General features: G+C 33.5%; 1 protein-coding gene across 5 annotated transcripts in view; it reads left to right on the top strand.

Annotated features, from left to right (window-relative positions):
* Positions 1–18,394, top strand: part of MCF2L (MCF.2 cell line derived transforming sequence like) — a 119,902-nt gene that overhangs the window by 75,223 nt on the left and 26,285 nt on the right. For all 5 annotated transcript variants that reach the window (XM_032226225.1, XM_032226222.1, XM_032226221.1 and 2 more), the window contains 10 exons: positions 1,684–1,767; positions 4,528–4,642; positions 7,120–7,210; positions 11,197–11,316; positions 12,679–12,795; positions 15,057–15,206; positions 15,829–15,953; positions 16,595–16,709; positions 17,532–17,651; positions 17,755–17,946. In XM_032226225.1, the coding sequence (XP_032082116.1) occupies positions 1,684–1,767; positions 4,528–4,642; positions 7,120–7,210; positions 11,197–11,316; positions 12,679–12,795; positions 15,057–15,206; positions 15,829–15,953; positions 16,595–16,709; positions 17,532–17,651; positions 17,755–17,946 (1,229 nt within the window). The remainder of the gene's footprint in view (positions 1–1,683; positions 1,768–4,527; positions 4,643–7,119; positions 7,211–11,196; positions 11,317–12,678; positions 12,796–15,056; positions 15,207–15,828; positions 15,954–16,594; positions 16,710–17,531; positions 17,652–17,754; positions 17,947–18,394) is intronic.

The raw sequence follows: 18,394 nt of genomic DNA, 5'->3' as shown, positions 1-18,394 counted from the left end.
CACAGTACTTCTGTTTTTTAATATTTTAATGTAGTTTCTCTGTTTTAATAAGTGTCTATAGTTCATGAGGAGAATACAACGTAACTTGTCAGATTTGCTGAGCTGTGATTTCCAACATTCTTAGTCAGAGCTAAGAATTAAACTTTAATATGATGAAAAATAATTACAATGCATTTTCAGTTTTTTGAAAAATAAATTTATAGATGGTGCTAACTTAGAATTTCATGTAAATTTACCATCATAATAGGTGATCAATAATGGAAATAGAGTAAGCTCTATAGATATATTTTAGCAGCACAGTTACTATTGCTATCTGACTATACAAGGATTTATCATAAATGACATCTACAATATCTTCATTTTTAAAATACTCTCTATGTTTACAATATTTTTAAAATCTATCAAACCAGAACACATTGACTTGCCCTTATCAGAAACCAATGTACACAGATAATAATAGTACAAGATTTAGCTATGTTGCTAAAATGCTTGGATCATAATTTGATAATAAATATTATTTTGTGTATGTTTTAATTACTTTAATGTTTTTACATTGTTGTAATTGTTTTAGAACTTTAGAATTGTAAGCCATACCAGGTCACTTGGTTGAGTTTGGTGGCTATAAAATTGAAGGAATGGAGTAGAATGAATAAATGAGTGGGTGGGTGGATGGATGAATGAATGAATGAATGAATAAATGCTGCATGAAAATCATAGCATCATAGTCAAGGATAATGTAAAGCATCACTGATTATGTGACCGAAATTCATAGGAACAGATGAATAGCATCTAATAGTTATTATGATAACCACCAATAATTGGGAAAGGCAAATATCCACCATAATTAACTCCTGAGTTATTTAATCATTTTAAAAGTAGCTAGGGATGATGGGACAAATATTTTTTAAGAAACTCCTACATACAAATGACTGCAGTGAAGATTTTTTTTATTTATAGTCCTATGTTCCAGACGTTTGTTTGTTTGTTTGTTTGCTATTTTATTTTTGTCTGTTAATAGAAGCAATAGTTGGAGCAACTTTTCCAGGTATCTCTTCTAGATAGTTTTAAAAGGAACAGCTGAAATTAATAGGGCCAAATTCCTTGGAGTGAGTTTTCACTCAGATGTTAAAGTAAAAACAAGTTTATATTTGCATATTCATATGTTTAAGCTAGTTTTATATCTGAATTATTTCTATGCATATTTCTTAAAAGATTTCTCATATTCTAACGTGGGATTTCTTTCTTCCTTTTCCTTTTCTGCTACATTGGTTGTATTATTAATAGTTATTTTATTATTAATGGATAAGGAGTGAGGGACTGTTTTGTGTAAGAATAATCATTTTGCTCATGGAGTTCGTCTTTCAACATGTGTTCCATGACTTTATGACATCTCATTTTAGAACACTATTGCCAACTTCTGATTCTAATACCTGAGCATTAGATTCCTTACAATACTGTGGCATTACTGTATGTTGTTGATAGTTATATTTTAACATTGCCCATTTTTGTACTATATATACCTTTGATTGTATAAAATGATTTAATCTAATATTGAGCACTGTTGGGAAAATCATAAAGCATTTTAATAAAGAAAGATGTAAATAAGAATTTTTACTCAAAAATTCTAAAATTACTCACTCCCAATTTCCATGGAATTGATTTCGGAGATATGTTTGGTTTTAGATGAAATCATGCATCAGGATATTGTTCCCCTCCGTGCTGAAGATATTGAAGATGAGTTAAGAAAAAAGTTTGCATATCTTTCAGGTAAGAATTAGAAAAACTCTACTGGACATACTGCTAATAAAATTATCTATTCCTAGCAATCATCCTATTTGCTGAATTCCTTTGATAAAATGTATTAAAATTTCAAGAACAAAATAGTGAGTTGAAATCTGATCAATGAAATTTCTAAGATGATCTTTTCACAGAAATTAATACTCTTTTAGATGCTAGCTTGGATGTGAGAATTAAAGATTACATCCTCCTTAAATGATATTCTGAAGTTCTTTTATTATATGCCATTCTTCCCAACCTGAGCATCCTATATATGAGGAATTTAACAGGAGTTAAATTTAACTCTCAGTCATCCTGGCTAGAGAACAGGAAACTGCTTTGACACAAGGAGCCTCAAATTGCCATCTTATTTAGATGGAGAATCTCTGGGGCCAGAAGTAAGATGCATATATAGCCACTTTGTCTAATGAGGGTTGAAGTTGTTTTTTTTCCTTATGGATCCAAGACCTCAACAGCATCGCTTTATCAGCCAGGGATCAAAATATACCACTGTTAATGTCAGCATGGAGTGCCAGTTTTTTCTAATGATTAAGTCATCAGGCTAGAAACCAGGAGATCATAAGTTCCAGTCCTGCCTTAGGCATGGAGCCAAGCTGATGACCTTGGACCAGTTCCTCTCAGCCATAGGAAACAAGCAATGACAAACAAATTCTGAAAAATCTTGCAACTATTCCAGGCAATCGCTAGAAATCAAAAAGTGATTTGAAGGTGGATGCACACAATATCAACATACTGATGATGCCTGATCCATGCTGATGGATTGTCTTATCCAGAGACATCCTGTTGAACAGGAAAGGGAAGAGCATTGAAATCTGAGGCACCTTACAAACCAGAGTTTTGGGCTGGACCTCTTCTTGTCAATACTGAGTAGCATTGGCCAGGGAAAAAGCAGAATGAGCATAACCATGTGCCTCCCATTCCCAAACCCTGAAATCAGTCAGGCCAGGGAAAAAGCAGAATGAGCATAACCATGTGCCTCCCATTCCCAAACCCTGAAATCAGTCCAGAAGGATACCATGAAAGCTGCTGAGCAATGAAGAAGAACTGGATGCTTGTATCGTCCCATCCTGGTTTTGCTGGATTCCTGTGGTTATGGGGTGGGCTTCAAAGATTGCAGCAACAGGTTCCCTGCCCCATTGCTGGTTGGATGTGGCCATGGGGGACATGGTCTAGTTGGCCCCCTGTACCACTGTGGGGGGGTTTACCCTCCCCAAGCTCCAGAGACTTTCCTTAAGCCTCTAGGAGGGCAAAAATTCCCCCAGGCTCCAGAGAATCTCCAGAGGCCAGAAACAGTGGAGACGTTTAGGTGGGGTGGGCGTGGCCAGCCATGGATGGCATTTGGGAGTTTGCCAAACTGGGCAGAATCCTAGCTAGAGAATCACTCAAACCTATGTGAACCCCCAACAGCCCGCTCCTGATTATAATCCACCTTCACTGCTCATCAGGCCATAATATCCTTCTCTGTCTTTTTTCCATCTTTCTCTTGTTTACTCTGCACGCCTTTAATTATGGATATATTTAATTATGGATATATTATCTAAGGTACTATCAAATTTGGTGGTAATGCTGTTCCTTTGCCCCCATGTTGAAAGAAACTCCACTTGCTTGTTCTTAGGCCCAACTATGCTCACTTTGAATTCCATTTAACACCTGGTCTTATCGTCAGAAGATTTTTCTTTCTTTCTTCCCATTCCTTTTAAAGTTCTTTTTTAGTTTTCAGTTGGTACTTTTTTGTTAAGTTGTTCTCAAGTCACTTGGTGGTTCTTTTCTTTCTATTGATCTTTCTCTTTTTGATTTCAACAGTATTTAACAGCTGAGTATTTTGCCATCAGATTAAACTTTGAGCTCCAAGTTTTTAAGCAGTCCTTCAGAGCCCCTTTTATAACACACATATACATACATACATACATACATATGTGTGTGTGTGGTTTTTTTTTGGGGGGGGGGTTCCTGCTAGCTAAAGCTTGTTGCATTGCTAAAATAGGTTAGAAATGATCTCAGTAATAAAAAGAATTTAAAAATGATAAATTTTCAAAGAAACCTATATTGAAATGAAATGCTGAAAACTAAAACCAATTATAATCTAAGATTCGTAAAGTTTGAACAATTAAAGTTTTTACCTTACAAAGCTCAAAGATGTGCATTTTAAAGATACAATGCTAAGTTAATGAAACATCTGCAAGGAAACAAACAAGCTTAGTGAGCAACAAGGACCCTTAATTTTAACCTTGAACTACAAACATTTTCCTTTATTGATAAAATAATTTTTATATCTTCTATTTCAATACTATCCCAAACAGGAGTAAAACATGTAGCAAGCCAGAGACATGCAAACACTGATATTGGAGAACACATATTGTCCTCTTACTTTATAATATAATATTCTACTTTTTCAGTACAGATATACAGCCTGATCTGAATTGGAATACAGTTCTTTGAGAGTATATTTTGTCACGTATCTTGCACAAATCAAATCCATAAGCATTTCTCCTTTAAAGTGAACTTTTTTGGGCAGTGAGGCAAAACTACTCTAATTTTGCAAAAAAATCAATTATATCACTTGTGTCTTGGTCTTCATTTTGTATCTACAACGCTGGTTTGGGTTTTGATCCCATTGGATGGGGTTGTCACTACAAACAATCAGTAACAGTCAATTCATCTAGTTTCATATTAGTCCTTTTAAATAACATGATAAGATTTATTTTTGGAATGAAATTCTTTTCTTTCTAGGCGGACGAGGACGAGATGGCTGTCCTGTCATCACTTTTCCTGAATTCTCTGCATTTGGTGAGATTCCAGAAAAGGAGTTTCAAAGTGTTTTGACATACCTCACTAATATTCCCAGGTAAGGTTCCCAGTTACAATTGAGCAATCTATACAACCTACTGAAAAGTCTCCCCACAAATTTTTGATTCATAGAATGCAGAGACCTGTAACATTTTGGCTAGGAAATATAGGGCAGAGAGAATTTTTAATGGAAGGTAGACAATTATAGAACATTTTTCAATATAAAGCAGGGTATATTATTATTCAAAAGAAGCTGAAAGTAGAAGTTTGATTTGTTTGTTTTAATATTTTTAATTAGAACAATAAAGAGCAAACAAAGAAAATTTTCAAAACCAACAAAAGACAACAGAAACAAGCTAAATTCAAAAGAACCCCACCCTGACCAAAAGGGATTACAAACTTTCTACACATACAGTATCGCAGTTTCAAATATTAAACAATACTTAAACATCTCTAAATCTAAATTAAGATATCATTATAAAATGTCATGAAATCTACCCTTGAAGAAGATATATTGTGTCATTTCTGATTAGTAAATGAAATTTTCTTTTCAAAAACAGATAATTTAAACATTACCTGAATCCAATCCTTCATACTAGAAACATTGCAACTTGTTCTTTTCCCAAACTAATGTAGTGTATGAGTGATTCCTTATTTCCTTCTCCATTTCCAAATTACCTTCAATATGCCATTAGATATCATTTACCTGGAAATAAGCTCAATAAGTTCCAAAGAGAAACAAGTTAGGATATTGTTCTACCAACGTGAGAGCAAAGATGTAGCGTGTTTTAATGCTTCTATATTTTGAGTGTAATATGTCTGTTCTTAGTAATTTCATTGAGATATTTGTTTAAAAGAAGTAGTTTTTAATTCATTGGACCTTTAAGTTAATAAATAACTAAAAGTAACAAGAAAAAAGAAGATTTAAGCAGTTTCTATTGGATAAATAATGTATTTACTCAGAGCTCAGGAGATGGAATCTGGTTTTCCCAGAACACATGCCTGGGAAAAGTGTTCAATAAATGACATGCAATTGGTGAAAGTGCCATTGTATTGCCATGATTTGTACTGAAGTACTTAGGTAATATTCTTAACAATACCCCTAGTTTTACCTGGAGGCTAAACTATCTATCAGAAAGTTGCATGCAGAGCCATATCAATCTTTAATGACACAATTCCTGTAGCTAGTAATGTTTCTTTTAACGTGTGTTCCATTGAGCTACGGTACTTTCTATCCATGATGCCAATTTAAGTCAGTTCAGATTGGGCACGAGTCACAGTCTTGATATGAATGGAAACTTTAAAAAAAATAAATATATCTTTAATTTTTCCCATTATTTTAAAATTTTGTACTTGTTTATGAGGGATTTGGTAAGAGCAAAAACTCCCTAAAACCCCCAATTAAATGATGGTATTTCCCTTCCTTATCACTGTGATTCCTTTTCAGTAGCATAGTTCCTTTTTCCAATAAAAAAAGACATCGCAACTTTTTTTCATACATAGTCTGCTCAGCATACACAATAATTAGACATTCAAGTCATTTTGGTTTATGCTTGCCTATCATTTGTATTGTAAATAGCTGGCAATCAATTTTTCACATTACATGATGGGTTTGTATCTTCAAGTAGAAAACAAAAATGTGTCTCTTTCTTTGCACTCTCCATCTGCAGCACATGCAGCTGAACATAGCAAAAGAAGGAAATATTGTCTCTTTCCATCATCTCAGTGTCTTTCAGCTGTAGACTGTTGTGGATCTTCCTTCTTAGCTCAGTTTCCTGTTTGGAAATTTCTGTTTTTGTTCACATGATCCTTTAAAGATTGGGACTAGCAATGTCAGATTTCTTAGGTAGAACGAGGAATATAGAACCTAGAAACTTATATTTCATAAGATGAAAGTTACATTACTCTACATAGAAAATTATGTATTGGCGACAAAAACACTTAGGGAAAAATAGTTTTTATTCTGCAGTAGACATTATTGATAGTTCTTTAAAGTATGTTCACTGTACAAGAAAACACAGCCAGTGAGTTAAAAAGAGTTATATGTGTATAAAGAAGCATATCAGATTAATAAAACCCCTGGTCTTCAGGAAAAAGGGTAATAGCAATAGTACTTGGACTTATATACTGCTTCACAGTGCTTTACAGCCCTCTCTAAGAGGTTTACAGATTCAACCTATTGCTTCCAATAATCTGGGTCCTCGTTTTACCCATCTTGGAAGGATGGAAGGCTGAGTCAACCCTGAGCCTGGTGAGATTCGATCTGCCAAACTGCTGGCAGCCGGTGGTCAGCAGAAGAAGCCTGCAGAACTCTAACCACTGCGGCTCATTAAACATGATTTAATGAATGTTTTGAGCACTGGACTTGCATGTAATGTTTGTTGACTCTGTTTTAATGAGATTATGATATTTCATACTATCTTTTAATCAACATAAATAGTTGAATTTGCTGGTATAATAGGGCATTCTTGCTATAAGATCTGGTGAATGAATTCTTTTTTGTTTCCTCCTCTTCCTCCTCCCTTTACAACCCAGTTCACAAGATGCTGGAATTGGATTTATCCTGGTCATAGACCGCAGGCAAGATAAATGGACATCAGTGCGCACCTCTATAATGCGAATTGCGGTGAGTTGCTCTGCAGCTAATGCTTCTTTTTCCTTGACAAATCTATGTGAATTGAGTAACATGTTTATCTTCCAGAGTGCCTGGATCTATTTTTTTTAAATATAGAAATGTTATAAAATAATCTGCTTCTCAAATAAATGTTGCTTATTTGAGAAGCAGGAATAATCTGCAGTAATATTAAAGTAGCTTTAATAAAATTTGAAGTTTGTAGAAATTGCTGCATTATATTTAAAGATGCAATGAATATTTTTGATCATAACTATATCAATATTGCGGTTTTGTTGATTGTAAAAGTACATACAAACTACTGAACATTTACTGATATTCTGTTTGTGTTCATTGCAGTCTTGCTTTTAAACAAATATCTGTCCATGATAAACTACTTAACGCAGAATTGGAACTTAAAAACATTTTAAGATCCTTGTTGTGTCCACTAACAAAGATCTGTATATACTTTTATTTATAATGAGGAATATAAAAAGAAATAGATACAATTTATAAGCAATTCTTAAATTACCACTAAAACTGATAGTACTTTATTTATGTTTCTATAATGTAAAAACAATAAAAACAGTCTTCTAGTACTATGCTAGTCATGTGTTATTTTTTTTTCTTTGTATATGTGATTGGGTTAGTTTGGTGGAAGGTCTGATTAGAACTGATAAATACTATATTAAATCAATATGCATTTATACATGGTTAGATTTGTTATTTCTGGAAAATGAGAATCAACGATAAAATAGCTGATTGGTTTATCAAGGCAACACCTTAGTTTTAGGCTCTCAATGGATTAGAGATAAGCATCTTTTTCCCTTCTAAATAGCAACATCATTTATATAGTAAAATTTCTGAGTTGTTAAGTTTTCCATTTAAGAGAAATTGTATCTCATAATTACATACAGAAGAAATATTAAATCTAGAACTAGTAATTGTTTACTTAAAGACAATAATAAGGGCAAAGCTACCAGAAATTTGAAGGAGATTTAAGGAATAATGCCCAGAAAATACTGCCCATTTTCTAAAAGCAAGATTTTTATTATTTCTATGGTACAAGAACACTAGAGTTAGTTATAAAGTTATTTTTTATTAGAATCAAAGGATTTTTTAAAGTTAATAACATAAACATTTCCAAGTCTAGCAATGTTTGACCTAGTTCAAGTATATTCCACATCTCCATTTTCTAACTTGAAGTAAGTGGATGACCCTTTAATGGGGGGAAGATGGGACAGATAAAAAGTTGATTCTGATGCCTATTTACTGAGACATGATTCTCTCTTTCCTTAAGCAGTTGGGTCCATCAGCTGTCTCCTTAACATGAACTTTGCTATAGTTTAGCCAACAAGATAGTTGATGGGAGATTAGTTAATTGATTGTGGGTTGACATGCTTGCCTCATCCTCCAGGTTGGCAGGGATGAACAGTTTTTATACCACAGATCAATAACTGTTCATCTCTGTTTGGATGCATACTAAGTTTTCCACTTTTTAATTATAACCATTGGACAATTTCCCTTATTAATTCCATTTTATGCTGTAGCAAATAGGGTGTGACCAGAATAAAGTTACCTATTAGCTCATCATTCCTTGTGACCCTATTTTAATTTATGCTGACAACCATTTCAGGTACCTGAGGTAAGAACATCATGATTAATACAAACCATGAAGGACCAACCCACTGTCATTTAAGTCATGGTTTTGAATAATTATTGATATGTGGCAATAATAGTCATTTGGCATAATGTGTATCATCACTTCAATCAGAAGAAGGAGAAAGGAAGTGGTATGGAAAAATGGGAGGAAAAGTGAAATGGTCACATATTTCTGATCTGCAGACCATAAACATAATGTTTTGAACAACTCTGGGCAGCTTACAGTAAGGGATTGTGTTGTTGTTGTTAAATAATAAGTACTGTCTTTAAAGTATGAGAAAAGATAGAAAGGGAAACAGTCCAGATCTATTGCCTCTGGTCTTGTTTTTAAATGTCCATGATTTGACAACAGATTTTTTCCCAAGGTGAAAAACCTTACTCTGTTTGGATTATCATTTTATAAACAAGTTTGTATTACAGCTAAAGTTTTGAATGTTTGTATTTTCTCAGCTTTATGGCCCTTTTTATTTTCAAAAATTTAAAAAAAATGTCAACTAGGAGGCACTCTTGGAAAAAGGCAAGGATTGGGAAGTTGAAGTAATTTTAATAGCAATGCCAGCTAATCAGGTAGTCTTGCTTCTGAATAGTTCCTGTGGCTAAATGTTTCTATTTCACTGTGGTCTGACACTGCGTGTATTTGTGTCCTTTGTGTCCTCTACATTGCTGGATCTGAAAGATGTTTATTTCCCCACCTACTTCAGGAATGTATTTCCTAGCAGGATAGCAGGAGAATTGTCTCCCTTTTTTACTTTCAAATTCTTTTTCAGTACAGATGATTCTGTAGAGCTGGTGTGTTCCAGGCCCCACAGCCAGTTTTAAGTTGGCATTTGTGAACTTGATGATTTGTTTGCCTTTTGGTTTCTTTTAGACTCATGAGGGTTGGGAACTATTTTTAAAAACTGGTTTTGAGTTATCGGTCAATGTTAAGTAAAGATAAGCTATTGTTCGTTGGCTTCTAAAGCTTTAGGGAGGAATGGATTGGCTATGGTGAGGTAACACCTTGAAGAAACATTGCTTGATCATCCCTGAATGAGCTAACTGTGAAGAAAACAGAACCAATATCCTTCCAGGTGCAAAGTTTATACATTTCAAAACCCTTCAGCTTATTATATTACCTTGTAGTCAATGTGACACGTTCCAGGGCATGTCAGTGAAGTATAGCATGCATTTTACCAATATTCCAGAAATTATTTTTCAGCTCCAAATTCTTTATAGAAATAGAAAATAAAGCCTGAAGCTCTCAGATTTTAAGGTGTAATGACTTCTGCATAATGTTTATTGAAAATATATTGTTTCTGAGAACATCTGGATTTCTTCAGTAAATATGAAATAAAGTTTCACTAAAAGCTAAATAAAATTACAATTTAATGGAGTGTTTTTTTTCTAGAATGAGTCATAAAATCACTTTCTTCTACTGTATTTTTTCCATTCCGGTTTTGTTATTGTTTTTAATTCCTCATAGGAAACCAACTTAGGGACACATATCTCAAACGCCACACATCTTATGTAAAATATGATAAAGCATTTCTGTTTTCTGGTTACAACCAAAAGATCCAACTGTAGGGATGATTCTGTAAGATTAAAATGTTTTATTAGGCAGAGAAAGCTTTTTGGTTTATTTGTTTCTAAATGTGGCTAAATTACTAATAATAAAAATTTCATGGAGGAAAAAAATATGTGATTTTTTTCTCAGGCTAAGAATCTTTTGAAGGCAACTATGGTATATATACAGCTTAGCTTGTGGAAAGCAACACATTATTATCTATAAAATGCCCATTCTTAAGTAAAAGATGCTGCCTAGAAAAAAAAGATAATTGTGCATTTTTCAGGAACACTATCATATTATTAGTATTATTAGTATTATTAGTATTATTAGTATTATTAGTATTATTAGTATTATTAGTATTATTAGTATTAGTATTAGTATTATGTTATTTTAAAGAGTCAAAGTTTCTCTTGTTCAGTATAAATATATCAATGAAATAATACACTAGCTCAGTTTAGGCAGCACATCAAATAATGCTTTTAGGAAAGCGTATCTAAGATTTGGTGCAATAGTTTAATTAAAAATGACATCAGCTACAGAACCTCTCTCAAACATAGATCTTGGAAACCATAAATGATAATTTGGTATAATATCTGAATTGGCAGACTATAATTACATCCTTTTCTATTATTACTCCATAGAAATTAAGCCCTAGTTTGCCTCTATTTTTTGAAATTCAAAATGTAATCCAGCTTAATCTGTAGTTAATACAAAATAAGTGTAATGTAAATTCATCTGTTGATTCTATTTAATAATATGTTAAATATGACTATTCTCTTTCATCATTTTGCAGACATCATTTCCAGGAAATCTTCAACTTGTTCTGGTTTTGCGTCCAACTGGATTTTTTCATAGAACTCTCTTTGACATTGCCTTTAGATATCATGGAAATGACTATAAAATAAAGCTGCCGGTTAGTGTTTAATCTTTTTATTTTCATTTGTAATTTATTTTTGTGCAGAGTAGTGTGATAAGTACATTGCAATAATAAAAAGTATGTCTTTAATATAACTTTTCTTTTTTTCTACATAGGCATCTTTTTCCATCACTAATAAATGGACAAAAATTTTTATAGAATTTTCTGTAGATCAAATGGTGGTTTTTTTTAAAAAAACACCTGATTTTAGCCTATGCTTTTTATATTTGAAATTATATCATTAAAAATAATTTTAATCTTTTCACTATAATTTATGAAAAAGTACTAATTACTATTCATTAAGTAATATTTATTGCTTATTTTGGTGAGCTGGTGATAGCATTTTTTAAAAAAATGTGCATAAATGAGGTCTATTGTAGATGTTCTTATATAAGTGCATTTTTTTAAAAATGATTTAGTAAAAGTACCTAGGATATTGTAAGTGAAAGAGTAAAGCATTTATCTGCTGTTCATTAAAGAACTGACTTTTTCAGGCTTTAAAAAGCTTTAAAAGGGTTAAAAATTGTTTGATATTAATTTCAATATTAATTAAAAGTCTCTTTAAAGCAGTTACAGGTTTTCTGTATTCATGCCATGAGGTCAAAAGAACTCCTTCCAAAACATTTTCAAACCATGCTCAGCTAATATTTAGTTGATATAATTATTTGGTTAAAAAAACCCAAACAATTAATGTGGGGAAAAGTCACCCAATCTCACACTCAAGCCTTATATGCTAATAGGCAGGAACTTTTCTAGGATTGGTCAAAATAATACACATGTGTGCACAATCTTCTGAGATTTTCAGAACTATTCTTCAAGCAGTTTAAATGCTGTTATTTTGGATTATAAGGCTTCATAAATCATTCAAAAATTCCCATCTGATTGCTTAGGAGCACAAACAGAGCATCCGCCTGCTGTTCTTTAAAACAGCCTTGTCTTTTTCCAGGATTATATCACTGTCTTCTGAAGCTGCCACATAGGAAGACTAGGAAAGCCTAGGAAACGAAGTGGCTGCTTTAAAGACTTCCAAACAAAATTTTACTTTTGTTAACACTCCAAATAACCCTTTTCATTCAAATCTTGAGCATTGCTAGCCCTATTAAGTAAGAATAAGAACTTCTGCTATTTTATATGGCCTGTAAATATCAAAATTGTTCTAGTTATTAAGACTACCGCCTTGATTGAAGGAGATATTTTATATGCTGTTATAAGAGGGAAACTCTCCTTTATCTAATAAATTGTGTTTCATTGAATACTATTATTTAGTTTCATGACTACAAATTTGCCAAAACTACCAAAGCAAAAATCCAAAAATCATGTTAATTGTATTTACTTGATGTTGCAATTTCTGTCTTATAGATCATAATGCTGAGTTCACTAACAGAATTAAATAACTATATTGATACAACCCAACTAACTGAAGATCTTGGGGGTTCTCTAGATTACTGCCATAATAGGTGGCTTACACAGCGCACTGTGAGTTTTTTTTTAATCTTTCTATTTCATAACCTGTTAATAGATACAAATTGAAATATCAGGGATTGTATCTCAAAAACATTAGGTGTAATGAATTTGGAAGTGTTGAGTTGTATTAAAAGGAGTTTTTTAAAATAAATTTTTAGAAAATACTTTTTTTTCCAGAACTATCCTCATAAACAAATATCTCTCTCATATACTGTATTTTTCAGAATATAAGACGCACCGGAGTATAAGACACATCAAGATTTTGAAAAGGCAAATTAAAAAAAGTTTTTGCACTCTACAGACCTCCCCAAAACAGCCCGTTTTTTGTCCAAAAAAAAAAAGGACACAAATTGCCTTTAAGAGACTTGTAGAGTGCTCCTGGGGGCTGGGCTGGGCAAAAATGAGCAAAAAAGGCCCGTTTTTCACAAGGAATGCAGTTAAAAAGAGGAAAATCAGTAAGATTAAAAGGATATAGAGATTTTGCTGGAAATTTTTAAAAAAATATTTTGAAGAGCTAAGCAAAAGGTTTCCAGCATAACTAATGGAATTATAAATAAAAGTAATAAAATGGCTTGGAATGAAACTGAAGTGAAGATTGCTAGGCAAAATATTCTAAAAGTGGCACGTGAAAGAAGCGGGCTGAAACAAATACTGGAAATATTGAAGTAAATGTCTGTCAAAAGACATGAAAATGGCCAATAGAATTTACATTTAAGTGTATGAGAAGAAACAAACGTTGAAGCATAAGTTCAAGAAAGTGCAGATAGGCTTCTTAATTGTGTATGGTGAAATGAGAAGCGATAGGGCCCTGATGGTGAACCTATGGCATGTGTGCCACAGGTGGCACGCGGAGCCATTTGTTAGGGCACCCGACAGGCATTGTCCTGTCAGCTCCTGTTGCCCTGGCCAGCTGACTTTGGCCTTCATTTTTTGTTGTTTTTCGCCTTTCAGAGGGCGAAAAACAACCCAACGGGCAAACCAGAAGTTCGGGAATGACTTCCAGCTTGCCCATAGGGCCAGGGAAACCTCCTAAAGCCTCTGGAGGGTGAAAAATGGCCCTATGGCAACCCGGAAGTTCAGGAACGGAGTTCCGGGTTGCCCACAGGGCCATTTCTCGCCCTCCATAGGCTTCAGGGAAGCTTCCTGATGCCTTCCCTAGAAACCCTCTGGAGCCTGGGAAAGGCAAAAAATGGGTCCATTGTGCGCAAAAACTGGGGAGACGACAGGAGTCACACGTGCATGCGTGGGGGGAGTCACACACATAAAATTATGGGTGTGGGCACGCCTGCACAGGATGCTCCCCTGCAGCCCCCCGGCTTTTGGCACGAGATGGCAAAAAGGTTAGCCATCACTGCGATAGGGTGTTGATTGAATGTGAACTCTCTACAAAATTCAAAGGGTGATCTATATCAGTGGTTGCAAATCTGTGGTCCTTGGAACCTGGGGAGCTGTGATGACATCACAGAGATCTATGAAAGCATGAAGAAATTTTATGATTTAAATTCTGAGTTACGTTTTGGGAGTCCACAACCCTATATAAAAGAAGTACCTGGAGGTGGTTTAATTACAGGCAGAATGATTCAGTTGCAGAACAAGTTACATGGAAGAAGAAAGAATAAATGAGAATGTTGTGGTTGGACAGAAACTCTGAAGAAGTATGAGATGAGGACTTTAAAAAATAAAAGGGAGTGTATGAAGTGATATATAGTCATGTAGATGCACATCTATTAGTTCAAAGATAAACAGGTGCAAAGGGGTTAGGTTGGTATATTTAGCTATATTTCCATTTCTTTCCTTGTGTCTTTTCTTTGACTTATTGTGGCTTACTTCCTTTGTGCACTTTGCATGAATATGCAAGTATATAATTAAAACATTTTAAAAATAATATTTAATATCACAAGTACACTTTAAAAGTTTAAGGATACATTGTAAAGGGGTTAATGGTGGAGATAATTTTTAATAGAATATACATTGCTTGAGATTGAACTGAAATTGAACTGTGGACTCTAGGAACTGCCAAGGAGAAAATGACAACCTCGTCAAAACTGGCAGAGCAAGTTGCTATATATAAACAAGGTGTAAACCTCATTCTCGCTTGCATGACTGATTATCTAGTTGGGTAAGGAAAAGTCTGCAAACAAAGTCAGATTCCACCAAGGACCCTCAGAGATAATTTTATTTATACCTATAGAAATATATTTATATTTAAAACACAATGTAGAAAACACATGTCTTCCGTGTCCAATGTGTGTCATGTATTTGTAATTTATAAGGCCATAGACAACTTTGCTCGAATGGTTAAGCAGATACCTCAAACACTTCAATCCTTTGGGAATGAGCTTGCAGAAGAAGAGCTACCAAATGATGCTGAGGCCACCAGCTACCTCCTGGAAACACATACAGAAAGGAGAGACAAAATGAAGGTATGTTAGAGCAATTGTAAATTTTATTGGATTACCCTATTAACTGTGCTTAGTTTTTTTTGCTTTGCAAATGTTTTCTTTGAATGTTGTGTAGTAACCTCCCTTTGGAACAGTGCCAGTAAATTTAATGATCCCTCATATTTTCCATGGATCTAAAGTTTTAAAACATTACATTGCTAAAACAGTAAACAAAATCCTGTAGTACAGATTATAAATATGGCAAAGCAATTCCTGTGACAATGATTTTTATCCATAACAAATGGATTATTTAACTCTTATTTTGGCCTTATAATGTTATAATAAGATTTTTGGGTTGATGCACACACAATTAGGTTTTGTAATTTTTTGGTTATATTTGTTTTATTCATTTTTAAATCTTTTTATCTCACCTCTAGATTTTACATGTATTCTGAGCAGCATAATACACAGGTGCTGGCTTTCTGTCAGTGTAAAATCAATCTTGCTCTGCTATGTTAAAAAAAAAAGATAGCACAGCATGGATTTGTCACATACCACATGTTACCCATCCTTAGCTCATACTGTATTGTTTCCTGGGAGGGCATTTCCAAGTTGAATGCTCATGAAACAAAGCCTAACTATACACCCTTCAACTTTTCTATAGGAACATTTGAAAAACGCATTAAGGCAAGGTGATGATATTCTCCATGTTATTCGAAAACCTGTCCTTGAAAACCCAGAGTACAAACTGAATCCAGATCAAACAGAAAATCAAATTACTGTGGAAAGGTGAGATGCATCTAGCATTTTAATATATATATATATTCATTGTATTCCTACTTTCTGTTTCTAAGAACTTCCTGGAAGTAAGATTTTAATACTTTTGTGAAGGTCCAATATGAAAAACAAGTGTCATCTAGCAAGTTATGTTATCTCTGTCAGCAAAAGAATGAAAATTATTTTGCTTGAAAGACTATCAGCCAAAATACAGGGCTGCAGTTATATTGTTCCTTGAAAAAAGTAAACCATCTGGAAAAACAAAGCAAAGATACTGATAACAAGTTAGCATTTGACCTAATGTTCAAGAGAAACCCTGTAAGTTTTAGAAACGTCATGCTTCCAATGCGAATTAAATGCATCCATTATTTTTAATGTTCCTAAAAGTATATTTCAAGCCTCTGTGGCCCTCAGCTTTCTAGCAATATGCTATCTTCTTGCCACACACTCACCTTCCTCCCATTAATCTACTTTTCTCATCAATCTTTCTATTATACTAGATTTTCATTTGATAATTAATATATTTTTCAATGCTGCGATTTTTTTTTCTAAGAGTTTCATATTTTTTCCCTTCTTGGGATTTCTCATTCCCCTTACTCCACCTTCAGTTGGGGAATGCTTGATACAAAACTTCTTTATTTGTCTTTTTAAAGGCTTTTATCTCAACTAGATGAAACAGAAGCAGCTTTTGATGACTTTTGGTTTAAACACCAACAGAAGCTTGAGCAATGCTTACAACTTAGACATTTTGAACTGGATTTCAAAGAGGTATATGATATGTTGGTCTAATTAAAACAATTCTGCATTAGCAGTATTTCTACTTTAAAATTTTGAATTTTCACTTAAAAGTATCAATTTTCTTAAAATGTCATTTATTCTGCACTAGACAGTTACATTTCATCAAATATATTTTTGATCATCCATTGTATGATTACCATTGAATGGTAATAATTTACATACAATATACATAAAACAGTAATTTAAATATTGAAGTGATAAAATGGAATTAAAAGCTTAGATAATAGTTACACTTTATCAGTATTGACTTACTTGATGTGCCTTAATAATTTTAAAACTTATCTAGTTTAATGAAAAGAAGGACTAGGGGAGACGTGAGAGCAGTGTTCCAATACCTCAAGGGTTGCCATAAAGAAGAGGCAGTCAAGCTATTCTCCAAAACACCTGAAGGTAGAACAAGAAGCAATGGGTGGAAACTAATCAAGGAGAGAAGCAACTCAGAACTGAGGAGAAATTTCCTGACAGAACAATTAGCCAGTGAAACAACTTGCTTCCAGAAGTTGTGAATGCTCCAACACTGGAAGTTTTTAAGAAGAGATTGGACAACCATTGGTCTGAAGTGGTATAGGTTCTCCTGCTTGAGCAGGGGATTAAGCTAGAAGACCTCCAAGTCCTTTCCAACAGTGTTATTCTGTATCACTAAACAACCATAATATAACGTTTCTCAAAAATACTGCTTATATATTTTTCTATGATCGTGACCCCTAGCTGATTTTTATGATCCATAGTTCAATTTGTAACTTTGCTACACTGTTGTGACTTACAAAAAATTATATATTCTATTTCATTTAGGTCAAAACAGCACTTGATAGTGTGTCTGAGAAATTGTTTCAGTTCACAGAAATGGGAAACAGCAGTTCACATGTGGAGCACCTTCTGAAAGATCTTGCCAGTTTTGAAGAAAAATCACAAGTAAAGATATACGATTTCTTTATTTTGACACATTTTTCTGTGGGACATATTTATAAAGAGATAATGTTACAACTTATATTTTCTGCTGTATTATTTTCCTTAGGAAGTTTTGGAAAAAGCCAGCCTACTAATTTCCAAAGGAGAGCAGTTTATAGAAAACAAGCATTATGCCATGGACTCTATTCTTCCCAAATGCAGTGAACTCCAACATCACTATGAAATGATTCTTTCAGAAGTGAATACAAAAAGGGATCTCCTAAACCATTCATTTGAATTACATAGACAGCTGGAAAAGGTAAATCTAATCTTCTTCAGTTCCCTTTTTACTTGCTTTTTCTATACAACTTTATTAAGATTTTAAACAAGATAAAAACTAAAAATAAGTCATATTTAGAATAAAGTAGAAAGTAAAAGAAAGATAGGAAAGATAAAATCAAAAGTCCCAGAAAAAGAAAGAAAACATTAAAAAGTAACTTGCAATTTTCTTTTACAGCAGTTATAAATATAAATTAACATCTTCCTCTATGAATATAGCATGGATTTTATTTTTAATAAAGCATATTTATAGCTCAGCATTGACATGAAGGGGTCCTTGATGCTCTCCTAGCTTGCTTGTTTTTTTTGCAGACATTTCATTACCCAAACTAAGTAACATCATCAGTGCTACCTAGTTTGGGTAATGAAACATCTTCAAGAGAGAGAAAAAACGCTCACAGAGCTTTTATTTTTTCTATAGTATTTTT

This window comes from Thamnophis elegans, chromosome 11 (genome assembly GCF_009769535.1).
Source record: "Thamnophis elegans isolate rThaEle1 chromosome 11, rThaEle1.pri, whole genome shotgun sequence".
Taxonomy (NCBI): Eukaryota; Metazoa; Chordata; class Lepidosauria; order Squamata; family Colubridae; genus Thamnophis; species Thamnophis elegans.
Note: the sequence above shows the minus strand (reverse complement) of the source record. Positions and strands in the feature narration are given on the sequence as shown.